The sequence below is a fragment of the Salmo salar genome, chromosome 29 (genome assembly GCF_965601325.2).
Source record: "Salmo salar chromosome 29, fSalSal1, whole genome shotgun sequence".
NCBI lineage: Eukaryota > Metazoa > Chordata > Actinopteri > Salmoniformes > Salmonidae > Salmo > Salmo salar.
In genome coordinates, this window is record NC_138319.1 from 14,474,824 (window position 1) to 14,495,074 (window position 20,251).

The 20,251-nt window shown below is 44.2% G+C and overlaps 1 protein-coding gene across 2 annotated transcripts in view; it reads right to left on the reverse strand.

Annotated features, from left to right (window-relative positions):
- The window catches only part of LOC106590173 (uncharacterized), a 22,740-nt gene extending 2,788 nt beyond the window's left edge, over nt 1–19,952 (reverse strand). Inside the window, exons 1-15 of one of the 2 annotated variants that reach the window (XM_082970678.1) lie at nt 19,631–19,952; nt 17,253–17,359; nt 16,960–17,114; nt 15,626–15,783; nt 15,222–15,389; nt 9,008–9,470; nt 8,457–8,558; nt 6,887–6,980; nt 4,548–4,771; nt 4,027–4,269; nt 3,659–3,757; nt 2,124–2,317; nt 1,834–2,008; nt 1,431–1,587; nt 834–987 (exon numbers count right to left, since the gene is read on the reverse strand). In XM_082970678.1, coding sequence (XP_082826804.1) covers nt 834–987; nt 1,431–1,587; nt 1,834–2,008; nt 2,124–2,317; nt 3,659–3,757; nt 4,027–4,269; nt 4,548–4,771; nt 6,887–6,980; nt 8,457–8,558; nt 9,008–9,470; nt 15,222–15,389; nt 15,626–15,783; nt 16,960–17,114; nt 17,253–17,359; nt 19,631–19,645 — 2,508 coding nt within the window. In that variant the 5' untranslated portion in view covers nt 19,646–19,952. The remainder of the gene's footprint in view (nt 1–833; nt 988–1,430; nt 1,588–1,833; nt 2,009–2,123; nt 2,318–3,658; nt 3,758–4,026; nt 4,270–4,547; nt 4,772–6,886; nt 6,981–8,456; nt 8,559–9,007; nt 9,471–15,221; nt 15,390–15,625; nt 15,784–16,959; nt 17,115–17,252; nt 17,360–19,630) is intronic. The other variant, XM_082970679.1, reaches the window with a different exon arrangement.
- Nucleotides 19,953–20,251: the final 299 nt, after the last annotated feature.

Consider the following 20,251-nt stretch of genomic DNA (forward strand, 5'->3'; position numbering starts at 1 on the left):
GAGTAGCAGCGGCGTAAAAGAGGGAGTGGGGGGGGCAAAGCAAATAGTCTGGGTAGCCATTTGATTAGATGTTCAGGAGTCTTATGGCTTGGGGGTAGAAGCTGTTTAGAAGCCTCTTGGACCTAGACTTGACGCTCCGGTACCGCGTGCCGTGCGGTAGCAGAGAGAACAGTCTATTACTAGGGTGGCTGGGGTCTGACAATTTTTAGGGCCTTCCTCTGACACCGCCTGGTATACAGGTTCTGGATGGCAGAAAGCTTGGCCCCAGTGATGTACTGGGCCGTACACACTACCCCCTGTAGTGTCTTGTTGCCATACCAGGCAGTGATGCAACCAGTCAGGATGCTCTCGATGTGAGGACCCATGCCAAATATTTTCCTGAGGGGGAATAGGTTTTGTTGTGCCCTCTTCACAATTGTCTTAGTGTGTTTGGACCATGATAGTTTGTTGGTGATGTGGACACCAAGGAACTTGAAGCTCTCAACCTGCTCCACTACAGCCCCGTCGATGAGAATGGGGGTCGTGCTCTGCCCTCCTTTTCCTGTAGTCCACAATCATCACCTTTGTCTTGATCACGTCAAGGGAGAGGTTGTTGTTCTGGCACCACACTGCCAGGTCTCTGACCTCCTCCCTATAGGCTGTATCGTCGTCGTCGGTGATCAGGACTACCACTGTTGTGTCATCGGCAAACTTGATGGTGTTGGAGTCGTACCTGGCCGTGCAGCTTGAACACAGTTTTACAATGGAGCTGCCATAGCTGCCCTATAACTTATTTGCAGAGTTCTATCCACTGACACAATAGTTGTCTACGGGGTTTCATGCCTGCTCCGTACCTGCAGGTGTGGCAGTCCGGTGACGAGGGCGGCCACTCCTCGGCTGGTGACGGCCGTGCGGTCCAGACACAGCTCCAGCAGCTCCTGCAGACAGCGCAGGGAGGGAAGCCCCGCGTCCGTCACCTGGGTGTTGCTGAGCGACAGCCTCTTCAGCCTGGAGACAGGAGAGGGGGACATTTCTATCAGGGTCGTGTACATTAGTGCTCGCCGTAGCAAAACGTTTTGCAACAGAAAACAAAAATGAGCGTATCTTATTGGACAGGTCATTTCAGGTAGTCCCTCTGTGTTTGAGTCCGTTTTCTTCTGTTTGGTCCCTAATGAATACGGCCCAGCATTTCTTCATTCACTGCAATGTCAACACTGGAGGACGCTGGTGAATCAACTAGAGCAGTGACCACCAATTCTAGTCCATGTGAGCAATAGTGTGCAGATTTTTGTTCCAGCTCACCACGAACACAACAAGTTAGTCTAAATGGTGAGTTGAAATCACTGTGTAGCTCCACAAGACAGAGGTTGGTGACCACTGAGTGCCAGTCTATCATGACAAGCGTGTATATTGACACCAGGAGAGGATAATAGTTATGAGAGAGAGCTGACCTGGTCATGGTAGCCAGCTGGGTGACCCCCTGGTCGGTGACGTATGTGTAGTCAGTAAGGTCCAGCTCGGACAGCAGGGACAGTCTGGAGAGGAAGGCCAGGCCGGCGTCCGTCACCGAGTGGCGTCCAGGCAGGGTCAGCTGGGTCAGCCTGAGCCCTGGGATGAACAAGCCAAAACAGACGTAGTACTTTAGTAAATACGTCAAACTATATACTGTGAGCCATACACAACATTAACATATGCAGTAATCTTCCCCTGTAATCGGGGACTGGACCTGAGAAAACAGGGTGAATGGACTCTGGAAAATCAATGACTTTAAGTCAATCAAACAGCAGTACTGCAGACCTTGAGGCCCTGATTTGAATACTCCTGCTGTACACACGCATAACATGCGCAGCTCACCTGAGATGATCTGGAGAACGTTGTTGCCATCAGCGACGGAGATGCCGGCCACGCTGAGGGCAGAGAGGGCGGAGTGGGTGGCCAGGTGCTCCAGAGAGCCCTCCCTCACCGCCGTGCCGTCCAGGTAGAGGGTCTGCAGGCTGGGAAGTTCAGCCAGGGCCGACACGTCACTCACCTGACAGACGAGGGAGGAAGGGGTCAAAGCAGACCTAATCTCAAATGGGCTCCGGATATTGTGGTTGGGTGTGTTGTCGTGTTTGTGTGCTTGTACGAGCGCAAGAGTGAGCTACCTTAGTGTGTTTGATGCTGAGCAGTCGTAGCTGGGGCACACAGGCGGGCAGCGCTGCCAGGGTGGCCTCCGTGATAGAGGTCTGGTTCAGACTAAGCTGGGTGAGTGTCGAAGGAGCAGACTGCAGGTACAGCACCATCCCTACATCGCTTACTTTGGTCTGGTCTAGCGACAGGAAAGACAGGCTCTTCAAGCCTTTAAGACACAAAGGGTGAGGAGTGAGATTTTTGTTTTATCTTAGTCCTCCTTTCAAGTTGGTGAAATGGTTGACACATTTATCCGTAATTATGAATTCAATCATTTTTACCAAGTTGAAGCGCCACTCTTGCCATATTATGCTCCCATATCGTGCATTCGGAAAGTATTCAGACCCCTTGGCTTCTTCCACATTTTATTACGTTACGGCCTTATTCTAAAATTGTTTTTTCCCCCCCTCATCAATCTACACACAATATCCCAATTTTTGGGGGGAAATGTTAGCAAATGAAATATGACATTTACATAAGTATTCAGACCCTACTTTGTTGAAGCTGCTTTGGCAGCGATTGCAGCCTTGAGTCTTCTTGAGTATGACATTACAAGCTTGGCACATCTCTCTGTACTTTGCTCTGCTCATCTTTCCCTCGGTGCTGACTAGACTCCTAGTCCCTACCGCTGAAAAACATCCCCACAGCAGGAAACCTGGCACCATCCCAAAGGGTGAAGCATGGTGGTGGCAGCATCATACTGTGGGGATGTTTTTCAGCAGCAAGGACTGGGAGACTAGTCAGGATCGAGGGAAAAATGAACGGAGCAAAGTACAGCGAGATCCTTGATGAAAACCTGCTCCAGAGCGCTCAGGACCTCAGAATGGGGTGAAGGTTCACCTTCCAACAGGACAACGACCTAAGCACACAGCCAAGACAACACAGGAGTGGCTTCGGGACAAGTCTCTGAATGTCCTTGAGTGGCCCAGCCAGAGCCCGGACTTGAACCCGAACAAACATCTCTGGAGAGACCTGAAAATACTCTCTCCATCCAACCTGACAGAGCTTGAGAGGATCTGCAGAGAAAAATGGGAGAAACTCCCCAAATATAGGTGTTCCAAGCTTGTAGCGTCATACCCAAGAAGACCTGAGGCTGTAATCTCTGCCAAAGGTGCTTCAACAAAGTACTGAGTAAAGGGTCTGAATACTTATGTAAATGTGATATTTCAGTTTTAGATTTTTTTTATAAAATGTGCAAGAATAAGGCTGTAACGTAACAAAATGTGGAAAAATTGAAGGGGTCTGAATACTTTCCGAATGCACTGTATATTCACAAGACTGCTTACCAAACTGCTTACCAAGCATTAAAAACGTAATTCATCCACAGGCGTTCTATGCTGTAGCCAGGGTCATATTTATTAGTGCACACCATAGCAAAACGTTTTGCAACAGAAAACCAAAACAAACGTTACTTATTGGGCAAGTTCAGGTATAGTCCCTTCCTGTTTCAGTCAGTTTTCTTTTGTTTGGTGCCTAGTGAATACAACCCAGAATTAGAGAAGAGCCTCACCTGTGATGTGCTGCAGACAGGAGTCTGTTAGCTTGCTACATGAGGCCAGGTTCAGGTGCTGCAGTTTCAGTAGGCTGCACAGCACAGAGAGGCCTGCGTCTGGACAACGGGAAGACAAAGAGATAGCAACCATCACTATCATAGCCACAAGCTGCAAAGATAACCGGTCACATGCTGAAAGTGATAGCTTACCAATGCATCTATATTCCTTTGTTTTTGTAACTTTCTTTCTTAACTTGGCATTCAAATGACGCTAATAATAGTGTTGAAATAGGACTCTGGTCAAAAGTAGATCACTTTATATGGAATAGGTTGCCATTTGGGACGCATAGTCAGTGAGCACAAATGCTGTCAAGGTAAAGGTATACCTGTGATGAGAGGAGAGTTGACCAGGCTCAGGTGCTTCAGTGCAGTGAAGGCCCGTAGCTGCCGGAGCAGCTCGTTGGTGGAGTACGGGTAGCAGTTGAGGACAAACTTCTGCATCGGGCAGCCGAAAAAGAGTTCCAGGGTGCGCGGGCGAAGGAGCCTCTCGCGGGACATGTGACTGAGCAGGAGCTCGGCCAGTTCGGGGGTCAGACACGACAGACTGCTACTGTACTGCATGCTGGGAGCTGAGAGAGGAGGAACGAAGGCGAGAAAGAAAAAAAGAAAGAAGTCGAGCATTTTCTATGCAGCTTTCCAGACATGAATTTCTGTGATCTTGAATTTTTTTACACAATTGCAATAAACCACAACCAATATCATTGTATGTACAATTCTGACAATTTCTGAGATGAGATGGTTGGAAAAACAGTCGTTTGGTTAGGTCGTTGTTTCGGCAAGAAGTGAGGCCTTTCAACATTTATTTGTGTGCAAATAACAGTGTTGGACTTTAAAGTTATTCTCTGACCTGTCATGAGGTTGACTGTGGCACGGGTGGCCATGACACAGAGGGAGGGGACGCTGGGCGTCCTGAAGGGTTTCTTGGGGGGGGATGGGTGACCCTGAGTGGCCTGGGCGTCATCCTGGGCAGCTCTCTGGAGGCGCTCTACTGCAGCCTGGCCCGCTGCCCCCGGCACCACACAACCTGCAGCCTCCTCTGGCTCCACTGCTGGGTCCTCTGCCACCCCCTCCCTGGGAAAGACACAACTACGTTTGTATGACATCTAGTCAACTGATTAAAGATAAGAAAAGCTTCCCGAATCTCCCAATCTCCACCCTTCCTGTCATGGATTTAACAATGGTGGAAACTTACTCCAAGCCAATGCTTACACCAATCCAACGCTTTAAATCCATGACGGGGAGTGTGCAAGTTCACACTCTGGCTATAATGTGGAGAACTCTGCTGCATTCAAAATTAATGTATTTACAGAGCAAGTTTTGGTCCTGAGCTCCTTCTCAGGCTGCATGCCATCAAGGCTACATGCCAAGTCTGAAGTTTGCATGCCAACACATCAAGTCACAGCTTATGTTTGACCTTTAAGCCACTGGCACACTTCTACACATTCAACAAGTTTATAATAAGGCGTTGCAGTGCTGATCAGAGCTAAACACTGAAAAACAATCCACTTTCTACGGAGTTACCTATTACATATCAATTCAACTTGAATAATCCTACAAATATTTTTTCAGATGTAAGTTCTGCTTAGGGTTATAAACTCAGCAAAAAAAATAAACATTATCCCACTGTCAACTGCGTTTATTTTCAGCAAATTTAACATGTGTAAATATTTGTATGAACATAACAAGATTCAACAACTGAGACAAACTGAACAAGTTCCACAGACATGTGACTAACAGGAATTTAATAATGTGTCCCTGAACAAAGGAGGGGGGAGGGGGGGGGGGTCAAAATCAAAAGTAAGTCAGTATCTGGTGTGGCCACCAGCTGCATTAAGTACTGCAGTGCATCTCCTCATGGACTGCACCAGATTTGCCAGTTCTTGCTGTGAGATGTTACCCCACTCTTCCACCAAGGCACCTGCAAGTTCCCTGATATTTCTGGGGGGAAGGCCCTAGCCCTCACCCTCCAATCCAACAGGTCCCAGACGTGCTCAATGGGATTGAGATCCGGGCTCTTCGCTGGCCATGGCAGAACACTGACATTCCTGTCTTGCAGGAAATCACGCACAGAACGAGCAGTATGGCTGGTGGCATTGTCATGCTGGAGGGTCATGTCAGGATAAGTCTGCTGGAAGGGTACCACATGACGGAGGAGGATGTCTTCCCTGTAACGCACAGCGTTGAGATTGCCTGCAATGACAACAAGCTCAGTCCGATGATGCTGTGACACACCGCCCCAGACCATGACGGACCCTCCACCTCCAAATCGATCCCGCTCCAGAGTACAGGCCTCGGTGTAACGCTCATCCCTTCGACGATAAACGCCAATCCGAACATCACCCCTGGTGAGACAAAACCGCAACTCGTCAGTGAAGAGCACTTTTTGCCAGCCCTGTCCAGCGACGGTGGGTTTGTGCCCATAGTCGACGTTGTTGCCGGTGATGTCTGGTGAGGACCTGCCTTACAACAGGCCTACAAGCCCTCAGTCCAGCCTCTCTCAGCCTATTGCGGACAGTCTGAGCACTGATGGAGGGATTGTGCGTTCCTGGTGCAACTTGGGCAGTTGTTGTTGCCATCCTGTACCTGTTCCGCAGGTGTGATGTTCAGATGTACCGATTCTGTGCAGGTGTTGTTACACGTGGTCTGCCACTGTCCTTCCAGTCTCCCTGTAGCACTGTCTTAGGCGTCTCACAGTACGGACATTGCAATTTATTGCCCTGGCCACATCTGCAGTCCTCATGCCTCCTTGCAGCATGCCTAAGGCACATTCACGAAGATCAGCAGGGACCCTGGGCGTCTTTCTTTTGGTGTTTTTCCAGAGTCAGTAGAAAGGCCTCTTTAGTGTCCTAAGTTTTCATAACTGTGACCGTAATTGCCTACCGTCTGTAAGCTGTTAGTGTCTTAAGACCGTTTCACATGTGCACGTTCATTAATTGTTTATGGTTCATTGAACAAGCATGGGAAACAGTGTTTAAACCCTTTACAATGAAGAACTGTGAAGTTATTTGGATTTTTACGAATTATCTTTTAAAGACAGGATCCTGAAAAAGGGAGGTTTCTTTTTTTTCGCTGAGTTCAGATCCTGGACAGTATCAAATGAAATTGAAATCACGTTACAAAAAAAGACATTGCTTTAAAGTGGAGGTCATGGTCATGATATAGGCTAGGTTTAGGCTGGGCACTCACCTAAGTCTGTTGCCCTGGTCTGGCCAGTGGTGTCTGGGCTCCAGCCCGCCACGCAGCCGGTTCTCTGGGAAGAAGGGTAATCGGGGCATATCTGCTGGGGTTAACCATAGGTTAGGCCTTTAGGATACTCAATTTAAATCTGTATTAATTCTAGAAGCCATACATCTTGAATTACACTACATGACCAAAAGTATGTGGACTCGTCGAACATCTCATTCCAAAATCATGGGCATTAATACGGAGTTGGTCCCCCGTTTTCAGCTATAACAGCTTCCACTCTTCTGTGAAGGCTTTCCACTAGATGTTGGAACATTGCTGCGGGGACTTGCTTCCATTCAGCCACAAGAGCCTTAGTCAGGTCAGGCACTGATGTTGGGCAATTAAGCCTGGCTCGCAGTCGGCGTTCCAATTTATCCCGAAGGTTTTTGATGGGGTTGAGGTCAGCTTTACACCACTCCAGCCAACGCTTGGCATTGCACATGGTGACCTTAGGCTGCTCGGCCATGGAAACCCATTTCATGAAGCTCCCGACAAAGTTATTGTGCTGACCTTGCTTCCAGAGGCAGTTTGGAACTCAGTAGTGAGCGTTGCAACTGAGGACAGACGATTGTTACGCACTACGCGCTTCAGCACTCGGCAGTGACGTTCTGTGAGCTCGTGTGGCCTACCACCTCGCGGCTGAGCCGTTGTTGCTCCTAGAGGTTTCCACTTCACAATAACAGCACTTGCCATGTTGAAAGTCACTGAGCTCTTCAATAAAGCCATTTTACTGCCAATGTTTGTCTATGGAGATTGCAAGGCTAAGTGCTCGATTTTATACACCTGTCAGCAACGGGTGTGGCTGATATAGCCAAATCCACTAACTTGAAGGGACGTCCACATACTTTTGTATATATAGTGTATTTCAGACAAATATCCAGGCTATTTAACAATCTGAATGCCTGTCTCAGAGACATATCCTATGCCTCTCATAAACAACATCTCTCTCTAATCACAATGTTCCTCTTCTTCAGCTTTAGCTCCCTCTTTGGCTGTAAAAAGAATCCCCGGCAATGAGCTTCACATGAAGTGTAACACTTGGATTACTGTCTGTAACTCAGAGCTTGAATACTCAGAAAGACGGACTTAATTTGGCACGAGTGAGTGCAGTGCAAACTTGCATAAGTTGGAAAGTCAGGCGCATTCACCTGCCAATCAAAGCAGTTTTCTCATGGTGAGTGAGGAGATGTCGAACACCATCACTGGGCCAGTTGGCTCACTATCCTGACCGCAGCCATGGCAGGTTAGTTCAACGGATTTCTACACACACACTGGTTCACTTCAACTACTTCTGCAGTAACCTGCCGTAAAAAAATATATATATATTCCCAGGGGGACAGTAGGTTAAATCCTACTGCAAATGGGGCTGCAGTGCTCATCAAGTTCAAAGCCATGTCTATCCACTGACACAGAGAGAGGGCTCATCTTTATAGGACTGTAAAGAACAAGGAGTTCAGAGGAAAAACCAGGGAGACACAGAGAGAGGAAGGAAGGAAGGATAAAAGAAAATTCCAAACAGAGGTTGTAGTACCATTGAGGAGGAAGGGCGGCTCTCTACCCCCCTCTGGCATCTCTTCATCGTCTGAGCTGGCAGCCTCCTCTGCATCACCAGGATTCAGCTTCTGGCCCCGTCCTGTCAGGGAAAAACTGCATGAACACTTTGGAGTGGGATGAAGTGGCACCTAGACGCTGATCTTGGGTCAGTTTCACATTGTTCCCACTTACGGTTAAGGTTAGGATTGGGGGAGAGGAAGCTGATCCTAGATCTGTACCTAGGAGAAACTGCGCCCGGAGTGAACAATTCACATTAAGCTGACCCAGAGAATGCCTGAATGAAACTTAGTGCCTGTAATGGTGTTATGGTGTCTTCACAAAGTGACGCCTCAAACTAATGGGTCCATAATGCAATAGCCTTCGTGAGTAAGGCAATTATACAGCGTTACATGGTACCACGTAACCATTTATACTCCAAGAAAATGCATTTCTGAAGGTAAAACAGCCAACAAGTCATCGACTATGATATTTGAAAATACATCAAATACATTGTGAATGAGGACTTCATACGCCAGACGTGAATCGTACCCCAGGAGTGAGAAGGTCCGGTCATTGGGGGCCCAACACCAGGGATGCCTGCGTAGCCCACTGCTTCTTCCCACAGCTGGTGAGGCAGAGGTGGGGGCCGAGCGGGATCCTCCATCCCTTCCTCCTCCAACTCTGGTATCTGGGGCTGCTGTGGCTGGGGAAGCGCAGGGGGTGGAACCACCACCTCCCCCTGGCCCAATAAGAGGCGTGCAGCTGGGCTGGCCGGATCCTGGGGTGTCTCTGGGGGCGTGGTCTGGATACAGAGGGCGGCGTTGGGCGTGAGGCCCAGGGAGCGCAGGGAGCGCGCCAGCTCCGCCTCCCCAAAGCGTTTCCGCGGGAACCCCTGGAGGAGGGAAAAGGAGGCCAGGGAGGGGTAGCGCCCGGAGATGTGCTCCATCACGCTGCGCAGAGGGGCGTCGGCAGGGAAGCGCTCCCGCATGGACTCCCCAGAGGGAAGCCGGATCTACAGGGAGGGACAGAGGGTGAAACCTCCATTATAACATACCACCTCAGTCTCCATCTAACTAGGCTACACAATTCATGCACGCCTCTTTAATCAACTAAGGGGTGCTCTCAAGTCAACAATCAAGACAGATGTCTACCTATGCTCAGGGCTATAAATTAATACAACACATTTTGGTAACACTGGTGTTAAAGAGCACCAGAAAAGAAGATGTTTCTAATTGATTGAGATATAGCCTATATATTGGACCTATATGTATTCTAGCTACTTCTGAAGCACACATTGTACCATAAAAACGAATATGGAACCCTGTAAAACATTTGTTTATTATAAAAAGCTAAAATGTTGATGCAAAAACCTGTCATTGGTGGAATATTAGGTTTCTACACTGTGTAACAGGTTATTTTTATAAATAATGGAGCCAATGTGTGACATAGGGATCAACATTCCAAACGGATTTTCATGCAGTTCCACATGTGTACTTAGAGGAATAAAAGTGAATATATGCAAATTGACCCATAACTCCAGCGCTTCATTTTAATTTTCAAGGACCTCAACGTTATACAATTGTAAATCATTGTATATATAGGGCCTAATATAGAACCCCTAAATAGGCCATTACCACTAAAAATACCTTTTTTAGGCCTTGCCAATGCGTTGATATTCAAATTATTATTACATTCTGAAATATGTGAGAATAATGTGGACATTGTCTGACTAAATAGACTGGATACATGCATGGCAATTTTTCTGTAGCCTACAGTATGTGGTTGACGCAGGCACACATAATTAAGTTATGAAAAGTGGAAGGATTTGTATGGAAAGCCAAATTGAAGCCAACATTCGATGTTGCCAGCAGCATACCACCCTGCATCCCACTGCTGGCTTGCCTCTGAAGCTAAGTTGATCCTGGTTGGTCCCTGGATGGGAGACCATATGCTTCTGGAAGTGGTGTTGGAAGGTCAGTAAGAAGCACTCTTTCCTCTGGTAAAATAAATAAATAATAATATCCCAATGCCCCAGGGCAGTGATTGGGGACATTGCCCTGTGCAGTGTGCCGTCTTTCGGATGGGACGTTAAACGGGTGTCCTGACTCTCTGTGGTCACTAAAGATTCCATGGCACTTATCGTAAGAGTAGGGGTGTTAACCCTGGGGTCCTGGCTAAATTCCCAATCTGGCCCTCATACCATCATGGCCACCTCATCATCCCCAGCTGCCAATTGGCTCATTCATCTCCTCTCCCCATTAACTATTCCCCAGGTCGTTGCTGTAAATGAGAATGTGTTCTCAGTCAATTTACCTGATAAAATAAGGGTAAAAGAGTTATCCTCATAATAAGCGCACGTGGTTTTACCGCACCCTTCAATTGAAGAGGCAGGAAACAAACGAAAGTGGCCACATTTCTCACAAAAACGATTTAAAAATGAAAATCAGGGAAAATCATAAAGGCAACAGGAGAACTTATAAATTGGCTACAATAATTACAAGGACTTTTCAAGCACCAAATTGAAGAAATGTCTGCTTTTTAAGGTAGTCCTACTCCAGTACTTGAATTTCTGAGCTCCAAATTCAAGTAGGCTTTTCAAGCCCCTTGTATTGTTTAAAATTGCAGGTGTACGTAACATGGGGGGAAAAATGTATTTGTCATGTTATTTCATTACCAGATGATATTGAGAATAAGCCCACTAGGCTATTTATACTGATCAAAAATATTAACGCAACAAGTAAAGTGTTGGTCCCATATTTTCATGAGCTGAAATAAAAGGTCCCAGAAATGTTCCATAACAGTGGTGTAAAGTACTTAAGTAAAAATACTTTAAAGTACTACATAAGTCGTTTTTTGGGGTATCTCTACTTTACTATTTATATTTTTGACAACTTTTACTTCACTACATTCCAAAAGAAAATTATGTACTTTTTACTCCATACATTTTCCCTGACACCCAAAAGTACTCGTTACATTTTGACAGGAAAATGGTCCAATTCACACACTTATCAAGAGAACATCCCTGGTCATCCAAACTTCCTCTGATCTGGCGGACTCACTAAACACAAACGCTTCATGTGTAAAATATGTCTGAGTGTTGTAGTGTGCCCCTGGCTATCCGTCAATAAAAATAAAAACATTTAAATGGCCAGTCTGGTTTGCTTAAAATAAGGAATTTGAAATGGTTTATACTTTTACTTTTGATATTTAAGTGCATTTTAGCAATTCCATTTACTTTTAATATTTAAGTATATTTCAAACAAATACTTTTAGAGACTTTTACTCAAGTAGTATTTTACTGGGTGACTGTCACTTTTACTTGAGTCATTTTCCATTAAGGTATCTTTACTTTTATGACAATTGAGTATTTTTTCCACCACTGTTCCATACCACAAAAATATTATTTCTCTAAAATTCCGTGCACAAATTTGTTCACATCCCTGTTAGGGAGCATTTCTCCTTTGCCAAGATAATCCATCCACTTTATAGGTGTGGCATATCAAGAAGCTGATTAAACAGCATGATCATTTAACAGGTGCACCTTGTGCTGGGGATGATAAAAGGCCACTCTAAAATGTGCAATTTTGTCACATAACACATTCATATTTTTGTTCAGTATCATTTTTGTCATTATATGCAGAATAATTAATAGGAATAGTATTGGGTGATGCGCAATAGTCTAGCCTACACAATTGCGCATAGTAGACTCGGTGTCCAATCTGAGGCACAAAAACATGAACACATTACCTTGATGTTTTCTCTGTTAAAATCTAATGAGACCCTGCTGTAAATCAAGCAGACAAATGATCAACATCAATTCGCTAGGGATATTAGATCCAACATGGAACCAAGTACAACTGTCACTGGCGTAACGAATGAGACAAAATATTCGCAAACACCTTTTTTCTAGCACTTGGGCTGTTGTTGTGTCGCATGCGCTATCACAACAGCTGTTAGTCAATTGACTGTCATTAGGAAAATTCCTTCCTGGATCAGATGATGTGTGAAAACATCCAAGGCTTAACTAGTCAGCTTGACACCAAATGCGCATCCAACAAGTATTATGCATAATTATTGAAGAACCACGTTAAATGACATTATCGATTTAGGTTTTAAGTAGAAAGGTAAGATAACCATTTTGGTTCGAAGCATTCGATTTTGCAATCACATTGTTTTGGATGTGTGTGCCCCCCCGTAACAAATCTTGATACAAAAAACCTGTCCGACATACACTACTGGTCAAAAGTTTTAGAACGCCTACTCATTCAAGGGTTTTTCTTTATTTTTACTATTTTCTATATTGTAGAATAATAGTGAAGACATCAAAACTATGAAATAACACATTTGGAATCATATAGTATCCCAAAAAAGTGTTAAACAAATCAAAATTATATTTGAGATTTTTTAAATAGCCACCCTATGCCTTGATGACAGCTTCCAAAGTCATCCAACCATTATAAATAATGTAAAGCAAAAGCGGTGTGGTGAACTGGATGATAATTTATATTGGGAGAGCCTGCTTTGAGACAAACATGGGGACTCCTCTTGATAAATCAATCAATATCAGATTTTTGTTTTCACGGAATCTAAATTTGGATATTTGGTTACAATTAGGCTGGAAAATATTAGCTAAATTGAGGTGAGTGCTTATGATCATTATTCTAGGTTGCTCATCTATTAGCAGGACTGATCAGAAAATGTTGCTAGCATGTTATGTAGCCTAACGTTAGTGGATTATTTTGCTTTTCACTCGCGTAATAGCCTAGGCTTCTCCAAACCAAAATCCTGTGACTTGTCTGGTAATGAATCAATGTGATTTTTTAAAACTAAAACTCCATATTTTTGGTTAATTGACCTCTGGCTGGGAAAATACGTGGAGGTGCAGCTCATCTATTCGTTTGCTCATTTATAACATATCAGAAACATTTAGCATGTTATAATGTAAGCTTAAATCAATAAGTGCATTATTTTGCTATTGATTGACATTAGGCAATTGACTTTAGGCAATTCCAAAAGCCTGAGGAGGTTGTGAAATATGAACACGACACTCACATGCTTTTGAAATCTACGCATATCATGATGAAAATAGTCACTCGGGAACAACAGTACAGTGAAGCGCACTGGTCGTAGAGCAAAATATTTAGGAGCATATGCAACCAAAATGGTCGCACTTTAGAGCACTGCCTATGCTGCTAGACATACAGTGGCTTCATGAAGTATTCATATCACTTGACTTATTCCACATTTTGTTATTACAGTCTGAATAAAAAAACGATTTCAATTTCTCTTCTCACCATCTACACACAATACCCCATAATGACAAAGTGAAAACATCTTTTTTCTCTCTCAAATTTATTGAGAATGAAATACAGAAATATTGAATTTACATAAGTATTCACAACCCTGAGTCAGTACTTTGTAGAAGCACCTTTGCCAGCAATTACAGCTGAACCTTTCTGGGTAAGTCGCTTTGCACACCTGGATTGTGAACATTTGCCCAATATTATTTTCAAAATTATTCAAGCTTTGTCAAATTGGTTGTTGATCATTGCTAGACAACCATTTTCGGGTCTTGCCATAGATTTGAGTAGATTTAAGTCAAAACTGTAACTTGACCACTCAGGAACATTCACTGTCTTCTTGATAAGCAACTCCAGTGTAGATTTGGCCTTGTGTTTTAGGTTATTGTCCTGATGAAAGGTGAATTCATCTCCCAGTGTCTGATGGAAAGCAGACTGAACCAGGTTTTCCTAAAGGATTTTGCCTGTGCTTAGCTTCATTCCATTCTTATCCTGAAAAACTCCACAGTCCTTAACAACTACAAGCACAGCCATAACATCATGCAGTCACGACTATGTTTGAAAATATGGAGAGTGGTAATACTCTAATGTTTTGTATTGTATTTGCCCCAAACATAACACTTTGCATTCAGGACAAAAAGTTAATTGCTTGGCCACATTTTTTGTAGTATTACTTTAGTGCCTTATTTCAAACAGGATGCATGTTTTGGAATATTTTTATTCTGTGCAGGCTTCCTTTTCATTCTGTCAATTAGGTTAGTATTGTGAAGTAACTACAATGTTGTTGATCCATCCTCAGTTCTATCACAGCCATGTAACTATGTAACTGTTTTAAAGTCACCATTGGCTTCATGGTGAAATCCCTGAGCAGTTTCCTTCCTCTCTGGCAACTGAGTTAGGAAGGACAGCTGTATCTTTGTAGTTACTGGGTAATTAACAACTTCACCATTCTCAAAGGGATATTCAATGTCTGCTTTTTTTTTTTATCCATCTACCAATAGGTTCCCTTCTTTACGAGGCATTGGAAAACCTCTTTTTGGTTGAATCTGTGTTTGTAATTCAATGCTCGACTGAGGGACCTTATAGATAATTGTATGTTTGGGGTACAGAGATGAGGTAGTCATTCAAAAATCATGTTAAACACTATTATTGCAGTCCATGTAACTTATTAACCACATTTTTACTCCTAAACTTATTTAAGCTTATCATAGCAAAGGGGTTGAATACTTATTGACTCAAAGATATTTCAGCTTTTCATTTTTAAATACATTTGTAGAAATTTCAACAACAAAAAGAATCCACTTTGACATTATGGGGTATTGTGTGTAGGCCAGTGACAAAAAAAAATCTCAGTTGAATCAATTTTAAATTCAGGCTGTAACAACAAAAAGTCAAGGGGTGTGAATACTTTCTGAAGGCGCTGAATGTAAACATTGCCAGAGGAGGGTTCAGTCTCACCATACCATGAGGATGCAGTTGTTGTCTACACTAGTCTGGACCGTACCCCCCAGCCTCTGGCCTTGGCTGCTGCCAGGGGGGGACGTGGTCTCAGTGGGGGCGCTCGGCTGGGTCTTCTTCTCCTGTAAGCTCCTCCGGTCCTCAGCAATACGCTTCAGCACCAGCTCACGCTCCTGAGGTAACAACACACACGTCACAGGGATGCCATGGCTGAGTGTGACTTTTTTGCAAAAAGGGCTGAATATATAGTCTCAATCATTTGAATAAACCAATCTTCAGTGTAAAATGTGTCACTAGGCAGTATGCACTGCAGTATGTTAGACCAGCATGTCGAATACCATGTGGCTATGCTGGGTGTGTGTGTGTACTCCGTGTGTTTCAGCTGATCCATCAGGCAGGTGCTGCTGACCTGTTTCTTCTGCCTCCTCTCATTCCTGGCCTCGTTGGCCACACGCATCCTCTGCTGCTCCTGAAAGTCACTCTTGTCCTGCCTGATACGGGACTCCAGCGGTGGGGTGTCTGTGGATGGGCCGGTGGGCTGAGGTGGTCCCAGGACTAAAGAGGGGCCTTCAGACACACATTAGAAACAGAACGGTCACTGCTGAAATAAAGAGTCAAATAACTAGCTACTATGCTATGTCCAGAGTAGGTTGGTGTTGCCCAAAACTTCAGTTAAGTAATATATATTTAAGGCTACAATTTCAAGAGAGGAATGTGTCTGAGGCAGGGGAGACGACTGGGAAAGGGGATAGATACCTAGTCAGTTGCACAACTGAATGCATTCAACTGAAATGTGCCTTCCTCATTTAAACCTCTGAATCAGAGGTGCGGGGGCTGCCTTAATCAACATAATCGGCACCCGGGGAGCAGTTGTTGTGGGGGTTAACTGCCTTACTCAGATTTTTCCACCTTGCCAGCTCGGGGATTCAAACAAGTAACCTTTCGCTTACTGTCCCAACTCTCGAACCACAAGCCTACCAAACGCCACTGCCCCCTCTCATTGAAGTCACAAAGTTCAAGGTCGAACGCAGTACTGTAGGCTATTTCCAGAAAGTAAGATCCCCATTATGGTGAACGGGAAAATGGCAATCTTTGTGGTCAATATTCGTGTAAATATTTACATATTTTTTTACACAATCATAGTACTAATAATTGCTTCATTCACAACACATGCATGTCCTTGAACCGATTATTTTTAAATCGCACACAAAATAAGAAGGCAAATTGAGTTGCTACCACCAGCCTACACTACCCCGGTTGGCCTTCAACTTGAGATACTAAATGAGAGGGGGGCAGCACTAAGGTAGCCTGCAAAGTCACTTCCTAGAGTAGCTAAAACTACACATGCGATGTTTCCAAAAACTCCTCCATGAGCAAGGTGGCAATACGTCAAATGCACCACAAAGACTTCATGTAATCAATGTCATCACTATGTTATAACAAATAAGCATTATTGGAAGATTATGAGGGAGGGAGATTAGCTTGGAAACAAAAAGCTTGGATAATTTACTGTAACTTATGCCCTGTCCTGTACACAGTTCCCCCTGTATATGCAGCTGGAAACAAGGCAAAGCCACTCGCTGTTCCAAGTTTTACAAGACCGTTATCTGATTTGTACAAAAGGAATTAAAGACATCGCAAGTGGTCAATTGTGCACAATAAGACATTGGACCATTACATTACAGTATGCAATCAACCATGGAAAACAAATGCCTGATGAAATATCATAATGGTGTGTCACACCTCTTCTGTCATTGGGCGATGTCTGTGAGTGTGATGTGCCTGGGGGGCAAGAGCTCCCCGCATCTTTGGGAGGGTTGAATGCAGCGAACGCCGTTGAAACTGGCTGGGATGGATTTTTGACCAGCTTGTGCCTCAGATTTTCACCTTGTAAAAGCCTGCCGTAAACACATAGGGAAAAAAAGATGGGGGGGAAAAAATATGAACCATTTGACATGTTCAGTTATTGGCAACACCTGTCTTGACATCGGAAAACAGTTCCGTCCATTTAAGGGTTATGGTTTAGGAGGACTCACCACTCAGCTGCGTCAGGCACAGAGAAGTGTCCTGCCTGCACGGCAGACTGGATCTGCTCCTCACTGAAACCCATCTCACACAGGGTATGGAACAACTCTCCGATAGTCTGCAACACAAGGCCATGGGGGTGTGAGACAAACAGGGAAACTCATAACAAAAGGCGGGCCTATACACAAATCGCACTCTTGCCCGAACACAAAAGGGGCAAAGGGTGCCCCTGGTGTCTTTGAGCAGATCAATCAGATGATGCCCTACAAAATCAATCAATCTCAGTCAATAATGCACGAATGAAGTGTGACTGATGAATGGAGTGATTGTTTGGCTCTGATGACAAAGTGCAAGTTTGACCAAAGACAGCAGCTGATTGAAGTGAGCTAGCCTTGAGATGAATCCTTATAGGGAAATGCTGTGTTGTCATACAAGCTTGTTTTCTAGGTCTGATGAAGCTCAACAATTTCATACGTATTTTCAACTAGCTGGCATCTAGCTAGCTGTATTGTACTTCCAGTGCCAATTAATAAACTATAGTCACAGATAGAACGATGAGACAGATATGTCCTCAGATGTATAAATGTGAAGCATCTGCTTGGCGTTTCCACTCATGAGAGGAAGCCCACTGGCCGGTGTCGTGCCGAAAATCTCACCCCCGCCAGAATTCTCCCCCCCTCGAGTGAACGAGCACGCACTCAATTCTTCATTGCTGTGACTTTCTTGCTAGTTGAGATTTCTGCTCTTCCGGCCGTTGTCAGTTTAGCCTACATTTCACTGATCTTAGTAGCAGAAAGCATTTTTTATTTGTGTCCTTTGATCGCGGGGGGTAGGCACTAATAATGTCTGCAGTTTTTGGTTTGGCTATTTGGCTAAATACATCTCTTTGCCAAAATTCATAATCTCTCCCATGTCTTATTCGACTAGAAGTTGTTCTGAAATGTTTATTGCTTGCCTACATTTTACTCCCTCTGTTTAATATAACACACATACATTAATTATTAATTTCAGTTGCCTATCCTGATGTGAAGTTTGTTCTATAGAAAGTATTTAACTCTGATGTGCGCCACAGAAAGTATTTGAATAAATTTTGTCACTAAAGGAAATTAGAAGGGTGGGATTTCGGCAAGGTCATTTTCTTGCCTGCCAGAATTCAACCACCCTTCTAATTTCCTTAATTCTGTGGCTAGAGTCAAATACTTTCCGTGGCACACACTACTGGTCAACATGAGCTACCAAAATGAGGGGGGGGGAGAATGGGGGGGGGGGGGGGGGAGAATTTCGGCAGGCAAGGAAACGGCCCTTCTAATTTCTTTCATTTTGTCACTAGAGTCAAGTACTTTCTGTGGCACACATCAGAGTCAAATACTTTCTATAGAACAAACTTCCCGTCAGGATAGGCAACCGAAATTAATAATCAATGTATGTGTGTTATATTAAACAGAGGGAGTAAAATGTAAGCAAGCAATAAACATTTCAGAACAACTTCTAGTCGAATAAGACATGGGAGAGATTACGAATTTTGGCAAAGAGATGTATTTAGCCAAATAGCCAAACCGAAAACTGCAGACATTGCTAGTGCCTACCCGCGATCAAACCGCCATAAAAAATCTAATGAAAATTTGCCTAATCTTGATCATTGACAGCTGCCTTGAAGGACACAAATAAAAAATGCTTTCTGCTACTAAGATCAGTGAAATGTAGGCAACGGATCAATACAGTTTTCGGTTCCTAAAACTACCATCTGATATGAACCAAGTGGACTACGTTTTGAAGACTTTACCCTTTACAAAAGTTTTTTTTTTTAATCGCGTTGTTTAGGAGTGCAACGGGAATGAGTTACTGCACACGCGCACTTCACAGAAGAGGTGTTCCCTGATGGAAATATGCAGATATTGCTAGATCGCGCCAATAGGATATCGGTAGCTCGTGCTTGGCTCTGCCCACTTTGACTAATTTATTCCTATTGGAAACGACAGTCTGTGGTCAATCTTGGTTTAGTTACAAAAAATCTTTGCTATAGTCTAGGACCTCTACTCTAGGTTAGAAACTTCGACGTGACATGATGATCACTCTGAACTCCACTTCTTCAGGGAAATGATCAAAGTCCGGGTATTTTACTTGAGCTCATTCTAACCTAAACAGGACAATTTGTATCTTAAAGCAGATAACTACCGGTAGCTAGCTAGCTTACTGTCATCCTAGCATGCGAACTACTGCTACGGGAATTTACAATGGAGGATGTGCTAGGTACAATAGCTAGCATAGTTAGCTAACGTTATCCAATTAGCTAGCTAACTGCTAGTTACTACTGTACCAACTTATCTAAGTAATAACTGTTATTCTTTAGAAGTGAAAGTATTAAGCCAGTTGGCTATTTGCAACTTACCGGAGTGGAATCCATACTTTCAGTTTCAGTGGTTCTTTGCACTAGCTAGCTATGTGCCCTGTTGTTGGCTTGCATGTCAAGGAAAGATTAGTAGCCAGAGCCAATGGCTACATTACCAGAACGCGATTTGAACCTATCAAAACTGCTGACAGACAGTGGGAAACGCCCCGAAAACCACCGTTATTCCAAAATAAGAAAATGTTTATACAGACTACACACACGTTTGAACACTTCGTCGTTTCGTTTCAATATAACTCTCTGTAGCAATGTGTACTCAGACAAGACAGTCAGCAAATGATAATCCACACAACATAACCAGCAGCTCGTGGTGCCGCTTTCTTTAAATTACTGTATTTGAACAGCAGGGGTCACGCTTGCTCCATTTATTCTCTGACCATGGTTTATCCACCGCAAGAACAGTAGTAGTACAGTTTGCCTGGTACTCAAACGCCTTGCTCCGGCCAAACACTACGCCACAAAGAGCAGCGAAAGAATTCAGTTTGAGTCGTCAGGCAAAAGGACAGTCATTATCCCCTCCCAAATGTATCAGAACTTGTCAAGAAAATAACAGGGGACTTGAATTATGATGACGTAAACACCACATGACCAAAAGTATGTGGA